Genomic DNA, 17,177 nt, shown 5'->3' on the forward strand with positions numbered 1-17,177 from the left:
AGAACAATAATAGTGGGTGGAGACTTGAACTTCATAATGGATGCTAAAATGGATACTACTAGCAGCCACGTCCACAGGAAAAATAGTCAATTAAAAGGTTTTAAATATTTATTGGAAAAATATCAATTGACCGATATCTGGAGAGCTCAACATCAAACAGAAAAGAACTATACATACTACTCAAACATTCATGATTCCTATCATCGGATAGATTATTTTTTTGTAAATCAAACAGGTTGGATGATGACTCCCTCGACAGATATAGGGGGATTTTTGTGGTCAGATCATGCTCCGATATATCTGGAATTCGGGATGATTGACTGCAAAAAAAAACTAGAGGGATGTGGAGGTTAAACGCTAATTTAATCAAAGATAAAGATTGTGAGACAGAAATTCAACAAGCAATAAGGGAATTCGTGTTAATTCACGAAAAGGATGAAACTTCACCACCCATGCAGTGGGAGACAGTGGTGACTGTTCGTTAAGCATGGATCAAGAGCAAAAAGTGAAAAAGAACAAAAGAAATCTCAATTGTTGTTAGAAATTGAGATTCTGAAAAAAAAACCATAAACAGAGCTTGACCTTAATGAATAAAATAACGCTAAATGATAAATGTTAAAGTTAAAATCCATGCTTGACGAAGAGTCCCTTCGGTTAAGGGATAAGAATAGAGTACAATGGTATCAATATGGATTTAAAAAAGGGAAAATATTATCCAGAACATTAAAAACACAACAACCCATGACCTCCATAGTAAAGATTCAAAAAACAAATGGTGATATATGATCCAGCAGAAATTTCTAAAACCTTTTATATGTATTATTCTAGATTATATAATATAGAAATACAGCAAGAAAATAAAGAAAAGTAAAGGAGGAGGGAAGAGATTCGAAAATATATAACTAAAACAGCTATTCCCTCGTTCTCTGGAGAAATCATAGAGGATTTGGAAGAAGATTACATTAGAAGAGGTCCAACAAGCTATTTCTGAACTGGCCCTGGGGAAAAGCCCAGGACCAGACAGATACACTTTGAGATTTTATAAAGCATTCCAGGTATTAATTATACCTAACTCTATATCCAAAACACAAACTTTTGCACCACAAAGTACAGAAGCCCATATTATATTCCAAAGCCCGATAAAGACCATACGCAATGTAAGAATTATCAACCAATCTCATTGACTAACATAGATTTAAGATTATATTCAAAAATCATCATTAACATCGGTTTTACCCGGCTACATTAAATTAGATCAAACAGGATTTTCAAAAGGGCGAGAAACGAGGGATAATATTATAAAAACGTTTACACTGATCGAATATGCTCAGAGAACTGGCATCCCAGCATGCCTATTAGCTATAGATGCTGAAAAAGCATTTGATAGGGTGGGATGGCAGTTCTTAGAGGAAACATTAATTCAGTTGAGAATAGGACCCAGAATGTTAGGTAGGATTGTCGCACTGTATACTAACTCAAGAGCTAAAGTAAGGACAAACGGAATATTATCAGAATATATAAAGGTATCAAATGGAACAAGGATGTCCTCTCTACCCACTGTTATTTATTTATTTATTATATATATATATATATATATATATATATATATATATATATATATATATATATATATATATATTGGTAATGGAATATCTCATTAATGCAATAAGAGAAAATAAAGACATTCAAGGGATAAAAGTTAAAGACAAAGAATATAAGACAGCTATATATGCAGACTATTTACTAATATATGTAACTAACCCTATTGTAACAATTCCTAATTTAACCACTTAACAACCGCCCTATAGCCGAATGACGGCTACAGGGCGGTTTCTTAACTCTGGGAGGCGGTCATATGACGTCCTCCCAGAATTCCGCTCTCGAGCGCCCCCTGGGGCGCGCACTCGAGAGCATCCGTGACCGCCGGGTCCTGTGCATTACGGATCACGGTAAACGGCCGCTCATCGCGGCCGTTTACCACGTGATCGCTCCGTCAAATGACGGAGTGATCACTTGTAAACAAACCGGCGTCGTGTTATGACGCCGGTTCCTCCCTCCCCCTCTCTGTACCGATCGGAACAGCGGAGGGGGAAGAGATCGGTGTCAGCAGCGATGTGGGCTGCATCTGCAGTGCCCACATCGCTGCTCACCGAAAATTAACCCCTCAATTCCCTGCCAATACTCTGCAATACCCTGCCATTACTCTGCATTACTCTGCAATACTCTGCATTACTCTGCAATACTGTGCAATACCCTGCCATTACCCTGCAATACCCTGCAACACTCTGCAATACTCTGCAATACTCTGCACTACACTGCAATACTCTACATTACTCTGCAATACCCTGCAACGCTCTGCAACACCCGCCAATATCCTGCAATGCTCTGCAACACTCTGCAATGCTCTGCAACACCCACCAATACCCTGCAACACTCTGCAATGCTCTGCAACACCCTCCAATATCCTGCAATGCTCTGCAACGCAATACTCTGCAACGCCATACTCTGAGATACCCAGCCATACTCTGAGATACCCAGCCATAGACAGCCCCCCCCCCTCCCGCCGCCCTCCGGTGCTTCTACCGACTCGCCAATACGATCAAATCCAGAATCTTTTTTTTTTTTTCAGGCTTCCCAACTTAGAGGTAAGATGCGGGGTCTTATTGACCCCATATCTCACTGTAAAGAGGACCTGTCATGCCATATTCCTATTACAAGGGATGTTTACATTCCTTGTAATAGGAATAAAAGTGATCAAAAAATTTATTTTTGGGGAAAAAAATGTCAAACTAAAATAAATAAAGTAAAATGAACAATAATTTTTTTTTTTTTTTTTTTTAAGCGCCCCTGTCCCCATGTGCTCGCATGCAGAAGCGAACGCATACATAAGTCCCGCCCACATATGAAAACGGTGTTCAAACCACACATGTGAGGTATCGCTGTGAATGTTAGAGCGAGAGCAATAATTCTAGCCCTAGACCTCCTCTGTAACTCAAAACATATAACCAGTAAAAAAAAATTAAATCGTCGCCTATGGGGATTTTTAAGTAGCGACGTTTGGCGCCATTCCACGAGCCTGTGCAATTTTGAAGAGTGACATGTTAGGTATCGATTTACTCGGTGTAAGTTCATCTTTCACATTATGTAAAAATTGGGCTAACTTTACTGTGTTTTTTTTTTTTTAAGCACAAAACTTTTTTTTCCAAAAAAAAGCATTTGAAAAATTGCTGCGCAAATACCATGCGAGATAAAAAGTTGCAACGACCACCATTGTATTCTCCAGGGTGTTTGCTAAAAAAACATATATAATGTTTTGGGATTCTATGTAATTTTCTAGCAAATAAATGATGATTTTTACATGTAGGAGAGAAATGTCAGAATTGTCCTGGGTGCTCCAGAACGCCTGGCTACACTGTGTAAAAGTCTCACATGTGGTATCGCCGTACTTGGGAGTAATAGCAGAATGTGTTTTGGGGTGTAATTTGTGGTATGCATATGCTGTGTGAGAAATAAACTGATAATATGACAATTTTGTGAAAAAAAAAAAAGTAAAAAAAATCTTGATTTTGCAAAGAATTGTGGGAAAAAATGACAACTTCAAAAAACTCATCATGCCTCTTACTAAATACCTTGGAATGTCTTCTTTCCAAAAAGGGGTCATTTGGGGGGTATTTGTACTTTTCTAGCATGTTAGGGTCTCTAGAATTCAAATAGGCCGTCAGTACTTCAGGTGTGATCAATTTTCAGATATTAGCGCCATAGCTTGTGAACTCTATAACTTTCACAAAGACCAAATAATATCCACCAATTTGTACTTATTTTTTACCAAAGATATGTAGTAGTATAAATTTTGGCCAAAATTTATGAAGAAAAAATTACTAATCTGCTAAATTTTATAACAGAAACAAAGAAAAATTAATTTTTTTACAGAATTTTCTGTATTTTTTCTTTTATAGCACAAAAAATAAAAAACCCAGCGGTGATTAAATACCACCAAAAGAAAGCTCCATTTGTGTGAAAAAAAGGACAAAAATTTCATATAGGTCCAGTGTTGCATGACTGAGTAATTGTCATTCAAAATGTGAGAGCACCGAAAGCTGAAAATTGGTCTGGTTATTAAGGGTGTTTAAGTGCCCAGTGGTCAAGTGGTTAATGAAAGAACTTAAGCAATTTGGGGAATTAAGTAACTTTAAAGTAAACTATGAGAAATCGGAGATGATCGTTACCTTAACAGAAAAAACACTGATACCTTTACAAAAAACGTATCTGTTTAAGTGGAAGCAGGAAATGATCAAATATTTGGGAATATATATTCCAAAAAACTTGAAGCAGCTACAAGAGCTGAATCACAGGGCAACAATCCGAAAATTAATTAAACTACTACAAAAATATAAAAAAATAACACACTCCTGGATAGGAAGAATAAATATAGTAAAGATGGAGATACTGCCAAAATTATTATATATCTTTCAAACAATACCTTTAGCCCCATCAAGAAAATTAATGACAGAATTAAGAAAAGCGATAGGAAGCTTTATTTCGGCTCCGGATAAGAAGAGAAATATTAATTAGAACAAAAGCAGCATCGTTAACGAGAATAATTGATTTGGATCATAACATGGAAAATAAACAATGGGTTAATCTAGAAGAAGACATTATAGGGTTACAGCTTACATTTTTGCCATGGATAAAGCCCCATTTAAGACCAATTTTTGTAAGAGCTACACTTAAACTATGGCATGCTGTAATAAGAAAATGGAAATTGTCCACTATAATTAGACCTATGACCCCACTGTTCTCCAATCCAGAATTTATGCCAGCTTTAGAAACTACAAAATATTTCAAATGGAATATATTGGAGAACGCTAGGGTAGTACAGATCCTAGTGGATGGAAAATTGCCAAAACTTCAAGAGCTGAGCAAAATTTAAAAATAGTTGGTTACAATACTATCAATTAAAAACATTTATAGAAATAAACATCAATTAAATAGACAAATAACCAAATTTGAACAAATAATAGTAAATAAACAAAAATTGATTAAGAAATTATCTAAAATATGATTTATTTTGAGAATTAGTAGGAATTAAAAATGGGAAGACAAGACCGGTATTGTAATGTCAGAGGAAGAATGGGAAAAAAAAATTCTAAATAATACATAATGCATCTACAGCGATTAAATATCAAGAGAGAAATTATAAAATAGCAATGAAATGCTACTGGAGTCCAGTAGCTTTGAACACAATAAATAAGGAGAATACAGAGAAATGCTGGTGATGTAAGACAGGAAGGGGGACAATGGATCACATATGGTATGGATGTTATAAGGTGAGAAATGTCTGAAATAAGATATTTCAGAGCGTGGTCAGAGCAGAGATATGCCCAAATATAAAAAATTGCATTATTTTCACTAATGTCAGATTCAATAAAGGTTATTAAAGAAGACATTTTACATCATATGACATTGGCATCAAGTAGTCCAACAGTGACAGAATGGATATGCGAAATGAACGAAATTTACTATATGGAAAAACAGATAAGAAAAGAAGGTTATCTAAAAAATCAAATGCCAGCAACATGGCAAAAGTGGGAAGATTTTCGGTCCTCAACAAGAAAATAAAAGAATATTTATTATTAGTTGGGAAATATTAGTCTTTTGGGCGATACAGGGAAAGGATGAGGAAATTTGGGTTAATTTGGGGTGGTTTTTTTTTCCTACCTTTTTGAATGTGGTGTGAATGGTTAATAAAGGAAATAGAGAAAGTTAAGAGGCGATTTGATAAACGTATTTGATGGATAATTATGAAGAGCCTTTTATAGATGTAAATACATTGCTTGTGTTAATGGATGATGTAAAATGTGTTTTATATTGAAAATTAATAAAAATAAATTTTAAAACAAAATATGTACAATACAGCCTTGATTGCATGTCTTGATTTAGCTATAGAGGAAGGTTGACAGAAGCTTTACAGTCCTGAAGTTCACAAATCTGCAATGAGGGAGAAAGGAGAGAATTGAATTTATTTTTGCGAGTTTAATTTTTTGAGTCTCTTTGGCATCAGAGTTTGTCCTGTTACCTCTCCTGCTGTTCTTTTGTCCCTCCCTAATCTGTGTTCCCTCTGCACAGTCTGTGTCATTCATGTTGCATTCTTTCCCCTTCAGCAACAGTAAATCTTAAAGCTGTCAGCTGATCGGCCTCTAGTGGCTCTGATTTTTTTTTTGTGTGCACAGTGCTTAGACTAGAGAGAAACTGAGCATGTGCAGAGCAGGCCGAGACAGTGTATTAGTCTAGGTTCATATCTATGCGGCTGCTCGTTTTTCAGGCACGTTTTGCAGTGCTTTTTTAAACCATTGTTCTTTATGTGTTTTGGCATGCAGCTTTCATGCATTTTGCCTTTTTTTTTTCCCTCTTTAAGCATACTGTAAACGCACTTTATATAGCTGGTTGCTAAGCAGGGGCCGGGAAGCTGGCTGCCACGTCCTTAACAATAGATGAGTCATCAGCTGTCCGCAGGGGTTTCTCGCTGAATGTAAAAAACAAAAAAAATTGCCGGCAAAACAAATCACGAAAAAAAAGTTGTGTGGTGTGTCGTTCTCCCACCCCCCCCCCCCCCCAGGTCCTTACCAGGCCCTTCGGGTCTAGTGTGGCTTTGGAGGGGACCCCCCACACCAAAATGTAAAAAGAAAATGGTGTGGGGTCCCCCCCAAAATCCATACCAAACCCTTATCTGCGCATGCAGCTTGGCAGATCGGGGGGGCTTATCGCAATCTGAAAGCCCCCCTTGTGAATGGTTATCAGGTACATCGTACCCCTACCCATTCACCTCAAAAAGCAGTGAAATGTAAGAAAAAAAGAAGAGCTGGTTTTTGACAAGTCCTTTATTAAAAAAATAGCTCTGAGCTGTCTTCTCCCGCTGCCGCCTTCTCCCACTGCTGTCTTCTTCCTCGCTGCCGCAGTTACCCACTAAAAAAAGCCGCTCTTCTTCTGTGGCTGTCTTCCTCTGTTGTGTTTTCGCCAACTGTCTGGCATCTTATATAGCCATGGGGTGTGGCCATCACCCTGAGAGCCCGTCTTTTGTGACGTCAAAATGTTTTACATAGTTATACCTGCAAAAACGCCCAGCCTGAAGTGATCTATCGGGAATTCTTTTTGTGGCTAAAGTTCCACTTGTTGTTTACATGTAACAATCAGTATTTTTTGCTAAAAAATTTCTAGAACCCTTAAGCACTATGTCATTTTTTTAAAGCAGAGGTCCTAGAGAATAAATTGGTGTTTTTTTGCAATTTTAATGTCACTGTATTTGCGCAGCAGTTTTTGTAAACACAATTTTTTGGGGCTAAAATACTTTTTTGAGACCTAATGTAAAAAAACTAAATACATAACACAATTTTTAGTAAAATATAAAAGATAATGTTACGCCGAGTAAATAAATACCAATCATGTCATACTTCAAAATTGCGCACACCCATGCAACGGCAACAAAATGACATAAAAGTTACTATCTGTAGGTGATGCTTTAAAAACCTTTACATATTACCACTTTCGATTTACACGGAAGGTCTGCTGCTAGAATCACTGCTCATGATCTGACGTTTGTGGTGATACCTCACGTGTGCGAGATGGCCGTTGTTTGCATGCATTCACCTTTGTGCGCAAGCATGGTGACATGGGGGCACTTTAATTTTTTATTTTTTTTTAACATGTTAATGTTAACATCCTTTGTGACTGCGATAGGCATTTGAAAGATACTCTTTATGGAGAAATCTGGGGTCTATATAACCCCAAAACCCTCCTCTGCCCATAAAAACATTTGATCATACCAAGTTTAAATGAGATCAGATTCCTTTGATTTTTAAAAATGGGCAGTTTACATGGGGTTAACCTGGAAGTGATGTGACATCATTGCTTCCAGGTTACTACAGTATATCATAGCTGATAGTGTCTTTGTTGGGCTCTATGATCAGCCGGAAGAAGAAGCACTGGCTTATCGATCGCGAGATCCCGGTAAAGCCATGGAAAGCGTCTGGGGGGTGTCGTCCCCTCCCGTTGCTCGTAAAAAACAGTCCAGCGGTTAGCTACAAGGATTGCTTTTACAAGACAGCCAACTGTTGGCTCTAAAATATGAAACCGGGATGATGCCTGTAGCTTGCAGGCATCTTCCTAGTATAACCCCAACAGGCGAAAATAAAGGGAAAAAAGCCTCAATGGGAAACTAACTCTGTGTTTTGGGGTTTAATATCACTTTAAACATAGATTTACTCTAATATAACAGAACATTTGAATGCCTGAAGCCAGAGAAGGCAATGCTGATTATCTTAGAGTTATCTTATACTAGATTAATACAATGGTTGATGTAGATTTATTCATATTTCTATTTGCCTTTACAGGATATAGAAATTGAAATGCCATTATTGTTCATGCTTGATTTTAATCAGTATTTTGTTCCTTAGATTTGAAACCTCTATAAACAGGGCAGAAGATACAGAACAAGTCATAATTCCTATATATTTACGTGAGAAATTTCGCCATACCAGTTACAGCCATCACCACGGCTCTACGTTGTTTGGTCAGCCCTTTCTTATGACTGTGCCTAGGAACATTACTGAAGATAAGCTGTATAATCTACTTTTAGCAAGGATGTGGTATGTATTTTCATGAATGTACAGTTCTTTGAATTTTGACTTCAAACTCTGAAGTCAGCGCTCTAACATGACAGAACTGGGTTTTTAAAAGGAGAGCTCGGGTAAAATCTTTATTTTTGGGTTAACTACTCGAGTAGTTTTTTGGGTGGGTTAACTACTCGTTTTGTCTAGGGGTGTAAGGTAAAGCTATCCTTTGATCCTCTGGAAAACAGCACTCCCCCACAGTCAGCCGTGGACTGTTCCTGCCATCCTCACATCCAGAGGTGATTTATGGGCGTGATGACCTTAGGAACAGTCCATGTACAAGACTGCTATCATGCACCCCCCATCCTGTAGGAGCGGCGGGAAAGAGTCATGCTCTCGGAGGATCAGCGCATTAGGTAAGTATATCGCTGCTCTCCTCACTCCTAGAAAAGGACAGAGTTCTTCTTTAAAGCTTAGAATCCCTGCTAGATGATTCTAGGCTGATAAAGAAGATAATTAGAGTGGAATTCGAGTCTAGAACTAACTAAGCTTAAAAGAGAAGTAAAGGAAGTTTTTTCTTATTTTTCAGAATCATACTTCACTGGATGCAGCATCAGTCCCCCACCACCTCTGCACTGAGAACTGAGCGATCGGACACTGCAGATCGCTGGGTTTCAGAGCTCCATGAGCAGAGTGCTGCGGACTGTCAGTCACAGCTTTCTGCTCTGCCCCCTCCTCGCTCATTGAAGAGCTGGGCTATGGAGGGGGCAGGGGCAGCCAGCTTAGTCTCTCAGCCGCTCGACCGGGTGTCAGTCCAGGCATTTGGCGGATCCAGACTTTATTGTAGCGATTACGCAGTGCCTGGACTGACATCCGTGACATCAGCAAAGAGCGAACTTTAGCCTGCTCTCTGCTGAAAATGGGTCACAGGAGTGCAAAATGGACTACACTTCTGTGATCCATAGGAGAAGTACAGCCAAACCAGCTTTGGCTATGCTTCTACTTTGAAACTGCTCTTACCCCCTTCTAACTCTTATATCAGCTACCCTGTAGAAGGAAGATGTTTATATTTTCCTATTCTCTGGGTACTCTGGTCTGGCCATATGATCTTCCCAATGGCTGGCTTCAGGGGAGAGGAGAGAGTGCCAAGATCAGATAGAATGCCTAGGCAGTAGTGTCACCCATAGGCTTTCTGTGGGCCTTCCGTTGTCGACTGTCCCTCCTCTTCCCTGAAGCCACCGCTGGGAGCCGATCATGAGACCAGATCGGAGGACCCTGAGAATAGGTAAATATAAGCATGTTCTTTCTACAGGGTAGGTAGAATAGGATTTAGAAGGGTGTGGAAACAGTTTTAAGATTAGTAATAGCCTGGAATCCCACTTTAAAGTGGTTGTAAACCCGGGTAAAAAAACAAAAAAAAAACCCTGCAAGACAAAGGCAAAATGCATAGCAATACTAGCTCATTATGAATTACTTACCCGAGAATGATGCCCCCACAACCATCCTCCTCTCTCCCTCCGGCCGGTGACACCTCTCCCGGAGGTTACATACAGGTATCGCGGCTCTGGTGCTGTGATTGGCTGGAGCCGTGATGACGTCACTCCCGCCGGGAACGGCACAGTACAACTGAAGCAACGGCACGTACATGCCATTGCTTCAGTTGGCTTAAGTGCGCCTGTGCCGATGTCGGCACATGCAAATACATGGATATCTCCTAAACCGTGCAGGTTTAGGAGATATCCAGTGCAGCTACAGGTAAGCCTAATTATAGCCTTGCCTGTAGTTTTAAAGTGGTTGTATAGGGTCTACAACCACTTTAAGTTCCTGTAAAAGACCTCAGATCTACTGTCTAACTTTTTACCATAGCTGCTGCTTTTACCTGATGCCCTGGCCATCGGATAAGGGTGTTTTTCTTTTTATCACCTCAATCCTAGAGCTATTAACAGCAGCCAAACAAAGCTGCTGGTGACGTGTCTTTCCAGTTAGCTGATTGGTTACTATGCACATCTTCACCAGATTCTGCGTGAACCAGCTTTAGTAAATCTCTCCCTATACCGTGTACAGTCAGATGAAATATCTTCATATATCATACAAAAAGGAAATGACCATACATGAAATGTACATGTATTTGCAAACACCAGTTTGACCATATCTAGCATTATTTCATGGATATTTTCAGAACAACCATCCTTTTGGTATATTTGTTTGATTCGGTCTGGCAGGCATCTCTGTCCATGGAAGGTCTTGTTTATTTATTTTTATTCAATTTTTTTTAGGTTTTTGATTTATCCTTGAGTCAGTGCTAAGGGGTCTCCTTTTTCATACTGTCATCTTCAAGTGTTTGTAATGGTTTGGCATATCAAGACTTCTAATAACTGACAATGAATGCATACACATGCAGACAGCAGAAGTAACTTATGTGCTAGAAATTCTGTCAAACACAATTCTAAAAAACGTTTTTTTTGGGGTTTTTTTTGTTTTGTTTTTTACAGTATGCATGTAAAGTTACATAGAATAAATACATAGCTAGTACATGGGTTGAAATAATCTGTAGATAACTATATTTGGGTGTCCATTTTTTATTTATTTTTTATAGAGTGCATTTAAACATAATCTGTGATGCTTCCACATATTGCCTTTTCAATATATACGAAGGGCTGAAAATATAAATTTGGTTTGCAAAGTGAAACATGCATGCTGACTTTGGGGAAAACAAGGCAGTGAATCTACTGTCTATAATCCCTGTAATTAGGACAACCAGGAGAATGTTTAGGGTTTTATCCAAAAGAAATTGTAGGAGGAATTGAAAAGTATGCTTCTAAAGAAAAAAGTGAATCTCTCAAAGAAAAACAGTATTTCATGTTAATTCATTGGGCTGTTAAAATAAACCATCAATGCAATACATACTGTTCTACAAAGGATCTGTAATTACAGCAAAATGACAATTTCAAAACATTTGTCCAGGAGACATGCTACAAAATTACGACCTGATGGTACAGGGTGCCCACCGCTCTCCACCGCATCTTCCCACAGGTGCCTGACCGCTGTTGGCCATGTGAAGATGCGGAGGGCACAATGTTGCATGTCTTCTGGACCTGCCCCAAATTGACATCCTTTTGGCGTGAAGTGACTGGCACAATTGGCCACCTGACCAATGTTTCCCTGGAGGGGAACCCAGCGGCCTGTCTGCTGCACCTAACAGAGCGACCCATCAAAAAGTACAGGAGCTCCCTAACTATTCAGTTGCTGAATGCAGCGAAGGCCTGCATCCCTTTGTGCTGGAGATCGGAGAATCCGCCGGCTAAGTCCTTATGGTTCTCTAAAGTAAAAGAGCTGAGGTATATGGAGGACCTCACGGCTACGCTGCATAACAGGGAGGAGGCTTTTCGGGAGACATGGAGACCTTGGCAGCATTTTACCTACACTGAGGCCTACCTTCGGGTGGTGGCACCGGCTGCCCGGTAAGGGCGGGCCGTTGCTCTCTTGCTCCCCCATTTCTCCCCCCCCCTGCGGCTGTGGACACTCACAGATTCTACCTCATTCTTTCCTTGCTCTCTGTTTCTAATATTCCTTCTCGCTGTATTCTTCTCTAGCTTTACCCACTTCCCCTTCTTCTGGTTCCCCTTCCTTCCTCCCGCTGCCCCCTCTTTCCCCCTACCCAACTCTTGTACCCCACTCCCCCCCCCCTATATTCCCTCCCCGTCCACTTCATCTTGTTTGCTATTTAGACAACATCTGTCAGTGCTCGAGGACCTGGATAGATGGTGGGCCTCCTTAGATTGATGTGCCATCGATAATGCAAGCTCAGATTGACCAGGTTGAGGCCCATCACCCTTCCCTCTTTATAAAATGTAAGATCTTGCACACGTTACTGCTATGCATGGCCAAGAGATGATCGCTGCGCACTTGGGTTGGTTCGCAAGACCTGGGTGGTTTTAAAGGTCCAGTACTAGAGATTTGCTCCCAATTGGGGAGCATCTACCAGTATATGCACGCCTAGGTTTGGGGCTGTTAACTGTAATTTCACCTAAGTGCTACTGTGTCTTTTTTTTGCTCTTGGAAGTGTACTTGCTCCATCAATGTTAACCATGTCTCTGTAATATTTTCTTTCATTTAATAAAGGAATTACAAAAAAAAAAAAATTCAAAACATTTTTTACATGTCACAAGACATGTGACACAAACAGTTTGCAATTAAGCAGTTTAGCTTCCTAAATAACCTCTCTATCCCCAACGTCCTTAATGGGCAATAAATCAGGATCATCACCTCTGTTCGGTGAGTAAGGAAGTGACCCAGGAAACCGTGATGCTAAACAAGGAATTAGAAGAATTTTTCAATCTAGCAAAGGTTGTATAACACGAATAGCTGCCGAAAATTGGGAAGCTTTTGGCTGTTGTAACAGTATAACAATGTATTTAGCTGTTGATTGGATTGCAGCTTTATTCCCAGTACACACAATGACATTATCGGACGAATTATCGTCCTTTTTTTTGTTTGTTTTGTTTTTTTGCATGCTAATCTCGGATCGAGTCTGATAAATTTACTAAAGTCACAAATTCAAGTACGACAGAATAAAAATTCGGAAGTGATGTCATGTGTTGTAATGCATTTGTAAATGCATTTTTTGAACGATAGCGAAAATTGTACGATCTGGCATCATACGAAAAAAAAAGTATAATATTGGATGAACTGTCATGATCAGCTCTCGAAAGCTCTGTACTAACGATCCGATTATCGTACGTTCGCTTCTAAAGTGGTATTTTCCGTCCGTTTTCTTTTTTGATTGTGTGTACGGGGCTTTAGTAAGCTGGTAGCACTTCCACTTCACCTCTGGAAGCTTTACACCACCCCACCCAACCAGGACATTTTTTTGCGATATGACACTGTGTTACTTTGACAATTGCGCGGTCATGCGAGACTGTACCCAAATAAAATGTATGTCCTTTTTTCCCACAAATGGTGGTATTTGATCACCTCTGTGCTTTTTGTATTTTTTGCACTATAAACGAAGAACGACCCACCATTTTGAAAAAAAATATATATATTTTTATTTTCCACTTTAAAACACATTGAATAAAATGTAAAAAATCGAATTTTGATTTTTCTCATTTTCAAAAATCTATTTAGGCCAAATATGTATCCTGCTACATATTTTTGTTAAAACAAAATCCCAATAAGCATATATTGATTGGTTTGTGCAAAAGTTATAATATATACAAAGTATGGGATTTTTTTTTTACATTTCTTACTAGTAATGGCGTTGATCAGCGACCTATAGTGGGACTGCAATATTTGCGGCAGACAAATCAGACATTTGCGATCGGTGTATCTGCTTTACAGAAACAAAGGATCCATGCCTTCTGTACTGACAGAACAGCAATCCGCCTTGTTTACATGATTGTCCATGTACCGAACAATCAGCAGGTGTCGGCGGACATCTGTGTAAAATCACAGCGGGAGTGAGCAGCCAGTGGCGTGCACTCTTACCCAAAACCCAAAAATGCATAATCACGTATGTGTACGTGATTCTGTGCAGCATGGCCACCCTGCAGCAGTAAATTTGCTATGGGGCAGTCGGAAAGTGTATATAGAAGGTAAAAAATAACACTTGTCTTAAATGAGCTAAAAAGCAGTATATCTTTGTTTTAATTCATGAATAATCTCTCTTTTTTTCGATCTGTTTTTCTGCAGCCGATATGTAAAAATCACCAGTGATGGTGAAGAAAATGATGCCCCACTGCACTGCAATAAAGAACATACTGTTAATGGAAATGGCCCAAATGGAGTCCATGAAGAGGGCTCCCCAAGTAAGATATGTTTTATGAGTGGTTTCCTTTATTAGGTTGTTCAAAAACATTTGATCAGTGGTCACCAACCTCCCTGGGGACCTCCAGGGACTGGAAGACAGATCCTCCACAGATCGGGGGGTTGGGGGTCACTTTGATTTTGATTAGGACATAATTGTTAGCTCACACTGAGTGATATCTCCAGAAAATCAGAGCAAAGAGGTGGTTTGGCAGGACATATTACATGCAGTAATGTGAGTGTCAGCTAGAGTGTAACCATGATTGCATGTAGGCACCATGACCACCTAGATACAAAAAAGGGGGTTCAAGGGGGAGTGAGCGGTTCAAACGTATTCCACATATTCATCAACATGGCTGTTCCAGATTTTTTTCTGAGCAAAAGCATGAGGACGTCACATTGGTTTTTGGCAGCAGCCTATCACCTTGGGGAAGGTTGGGCTGGGGTGTTGGGGGTGCAGCCTGGGTCTCACCTGTGCACTTTAAGATCCTGTCCCCAGCCAGCTTCCCCCCCCCCTTCTCCTTTATGGCCACAGAGAGGGAAGAGAGTAGTGGCACTGAGAGAAGGGGGAGCAGGTGCCCTCTAGTGGTCAGAGGGTGGCAGTGCAGGTTGTGCTGGCTCACTCACCTGCCGCCCGGCTGGCAGCAGGCTCAGACTGGCACCAGTCCAGGGGTTGGGGACCACTGCATTCGATTATTTTTCTTCTTTTAAATATGTCAGTCATGTTATAAAACTAAAAATACTGGTATGAGACACCTGCTTAAATCATAGTTAACTGGTAAATCTCAAGATTTACTAAATCACTTTTACTGCACTTGGAAGTGCCACTTGCTATGGTTTATGGGCTCTACCAGTCCCCTGGGATCCCAGGACAGCAGCAAATGGGATCATGAAGGAGAAACTCTGGAAACTTAGATCCTCCAATCTCCTTTGTGACTAATGAACCAGGATGCGACAAGCACTTTGTCACTTTTGTTGCTTCTGGGTTCAGAGCTGTCATCCCCCAGCTGTTGTGGCAGGGGAGACATTAAACGAGTAAAAGACACCTGCTGTCTTCATGAAGAGAACCTGAAACCTGGCCATGCTTTCACTTTGGTAGCTTGTTAAACTCCTTAAAAGAAAAAAAAATGTCAATGTGCAGTTGCGCCACACATATCTAGTGGCATCATTCATGGTTAACTCTGTGTACCTTAATTTTTCTCCATCTTATGGGCGCACACAAATTTAAGGCTTGATGTGTTTGGTATCTGTTTACCTGGTGAACCCCAATCTTTTATATTTTGCAAAAAGTAGGTATTATATTGTTTTTGTGGGTATTAAAATAAATTTTATTGTATTATCTACTGAAAATATGCTTTGATAAACGGTTGTACAAATATTGTGTGGCATAAACTGCAAATACCACCATTTACTTTGCAGGGTCTCTGCAAAAAATATATGATTGTTTGGGGGTTTAAAATATTTTAATTTTATTTATTTTTTAGGCAAAAAATTCAGATTTTAAAGTGTGTGTGAAAAATGCCAAAATTGCCACAAACAGGAATTGGTGAAGGAATGCTAAATAAGTATGTGCGCATGGATTTCCAAAGTGTGTAATGTAAGGGGAGGTGTAAAACCTCAGACACCTGGCATCAGCTTAATCCCAAGTGAAGCAATAGCTTTTGGCCCAGAATAGTCACCTATAGGTATCAGCTGGTACCCACTGACATAATGATTATTACGTCAGGAGATAGTCCTAAAACTTAGATGTACGTACAATTTCTGTCGTGACTTTGTTTTTCTTCTGTGTATCATTCTTTCTCTTGCCCTTTCTTTACGTGGATTCACAGTGATCTTGCTAATTCTGTATACTGATGCATGTAAAGGGCCATCATCATGATGTAATTCGTGACAAAAACTCTGTTTTTTAAGGTGAAATGGAAACCGATGAACCAGATGATGAGTCTAGCCAAGATCAAGAGCTTCCTTCAGAGAACGAGAACAGCCAGTCAGAAGATTCTGTTGGAGGTGATAATGACTCAGAAAATGGATTGTGCACTGAAGAAACCTGCAAAGGACAATCACTCACTGGGCAGAAAAAGCGCTTTTTTACATTCCAGTTCACTAATTTAGGCAACGCTGACATCAGCTATATCAAGGATGACACTCGGTACATTCGATTTGATGATAGACAGCTCAGGCTAGATGGTAAGTCTGTTTTGTAAAAAACACAGCTCAATACTTGCTTGGTAACACAGCAAGGAGCACCTCATTCATTTCATTGGAACTGTCAGTGTTGACCAAAAGTAGTTACCAATCATGTCTACATTTTCATTCTGCAATTGTCATTATCTTTTGCAGGTTTGAGTCTAATTGCTGTGATTTAAAAAAGGGAGTTCTAATGAGACACTTTGATAAATGATGCCTGTTGCTGTTCTTGTTATCTAGAGGGAGATGCTGGACAGAATTTTCCCACATTGCTCTTTGGTGAAAATTTAACAAATGGGGAAACGATCTCTCAGCTGGCAAAAAAAAAAAAAATTGGTTTAGTCAGGAATTTTCACTTAGACTGGCTATTCACAGTGCAAATTTCCTGTGGTTACAGGAAATAAAGTAGCATGATTCCTCCAACACACACAGTGCTGACAGGGGAATCCCTCCTGCTGAGCAATTGTCCGCACCTGGCAGGGGCTGGCGAGAGAAGACAGTGAGTATTGCTAGCGGCTATAGCAGCCACTAGCAATAATTGTGAGAGAATCCAGCAGGCTGGTTGTACCCAAGTTGATT

The 17,177-nt window shown here is 39.8% G+C and overlaps 1 protein-coding gene across 5 annotated transcripts in view; it reads left to right on the forward strand.

Moving 5' to 3' along the window:
- USP15 (ubiquitin specific peptidase 15) overlaps positions 1-17,177 on the forward strand; it is a 155,122-nt gene that overhangs the window by 103,754 nt on the left and 34,191 nt on the right. For all 5 annotated transcript variants that reach the window (XM_077473552.1, XM_077473548.1, XM_077473550.1 and 2 more), the window contains 3 exons: positions 8,451-8,642; positions 14,298-14,413; positions 16,323-16,598. In XM_077473552.1, the coding sequence (XP_077329678.1) occupies positions 8,451-8,642; positions 14,298-14,413; positions 16,323-16,598 (584 nt within the window). The remainder of the gene's footprint in view (positions 1-8,450; positions 8,643-14,297; positions 14,414-16,322; positions 16,599-17,177) is intronic.

The sequence above is a fragment of the Lithobates pipiens genome, unplaced genomic scaffold (assembly GCF_037356315.1).
Source record: "Lithobates pipiens isolate NorthernLeopardFrog02 unplaced genomic scaffold, aLitPip1_a1.2 Scaffold_8, whole genome shotgun sequence".
Classification (NCBI taxonomy): Eukaryota; Metazoa; Chordata; class Amphibia; order Anura; family Ranidae; genus Lithobates; species Lithobates pipiens.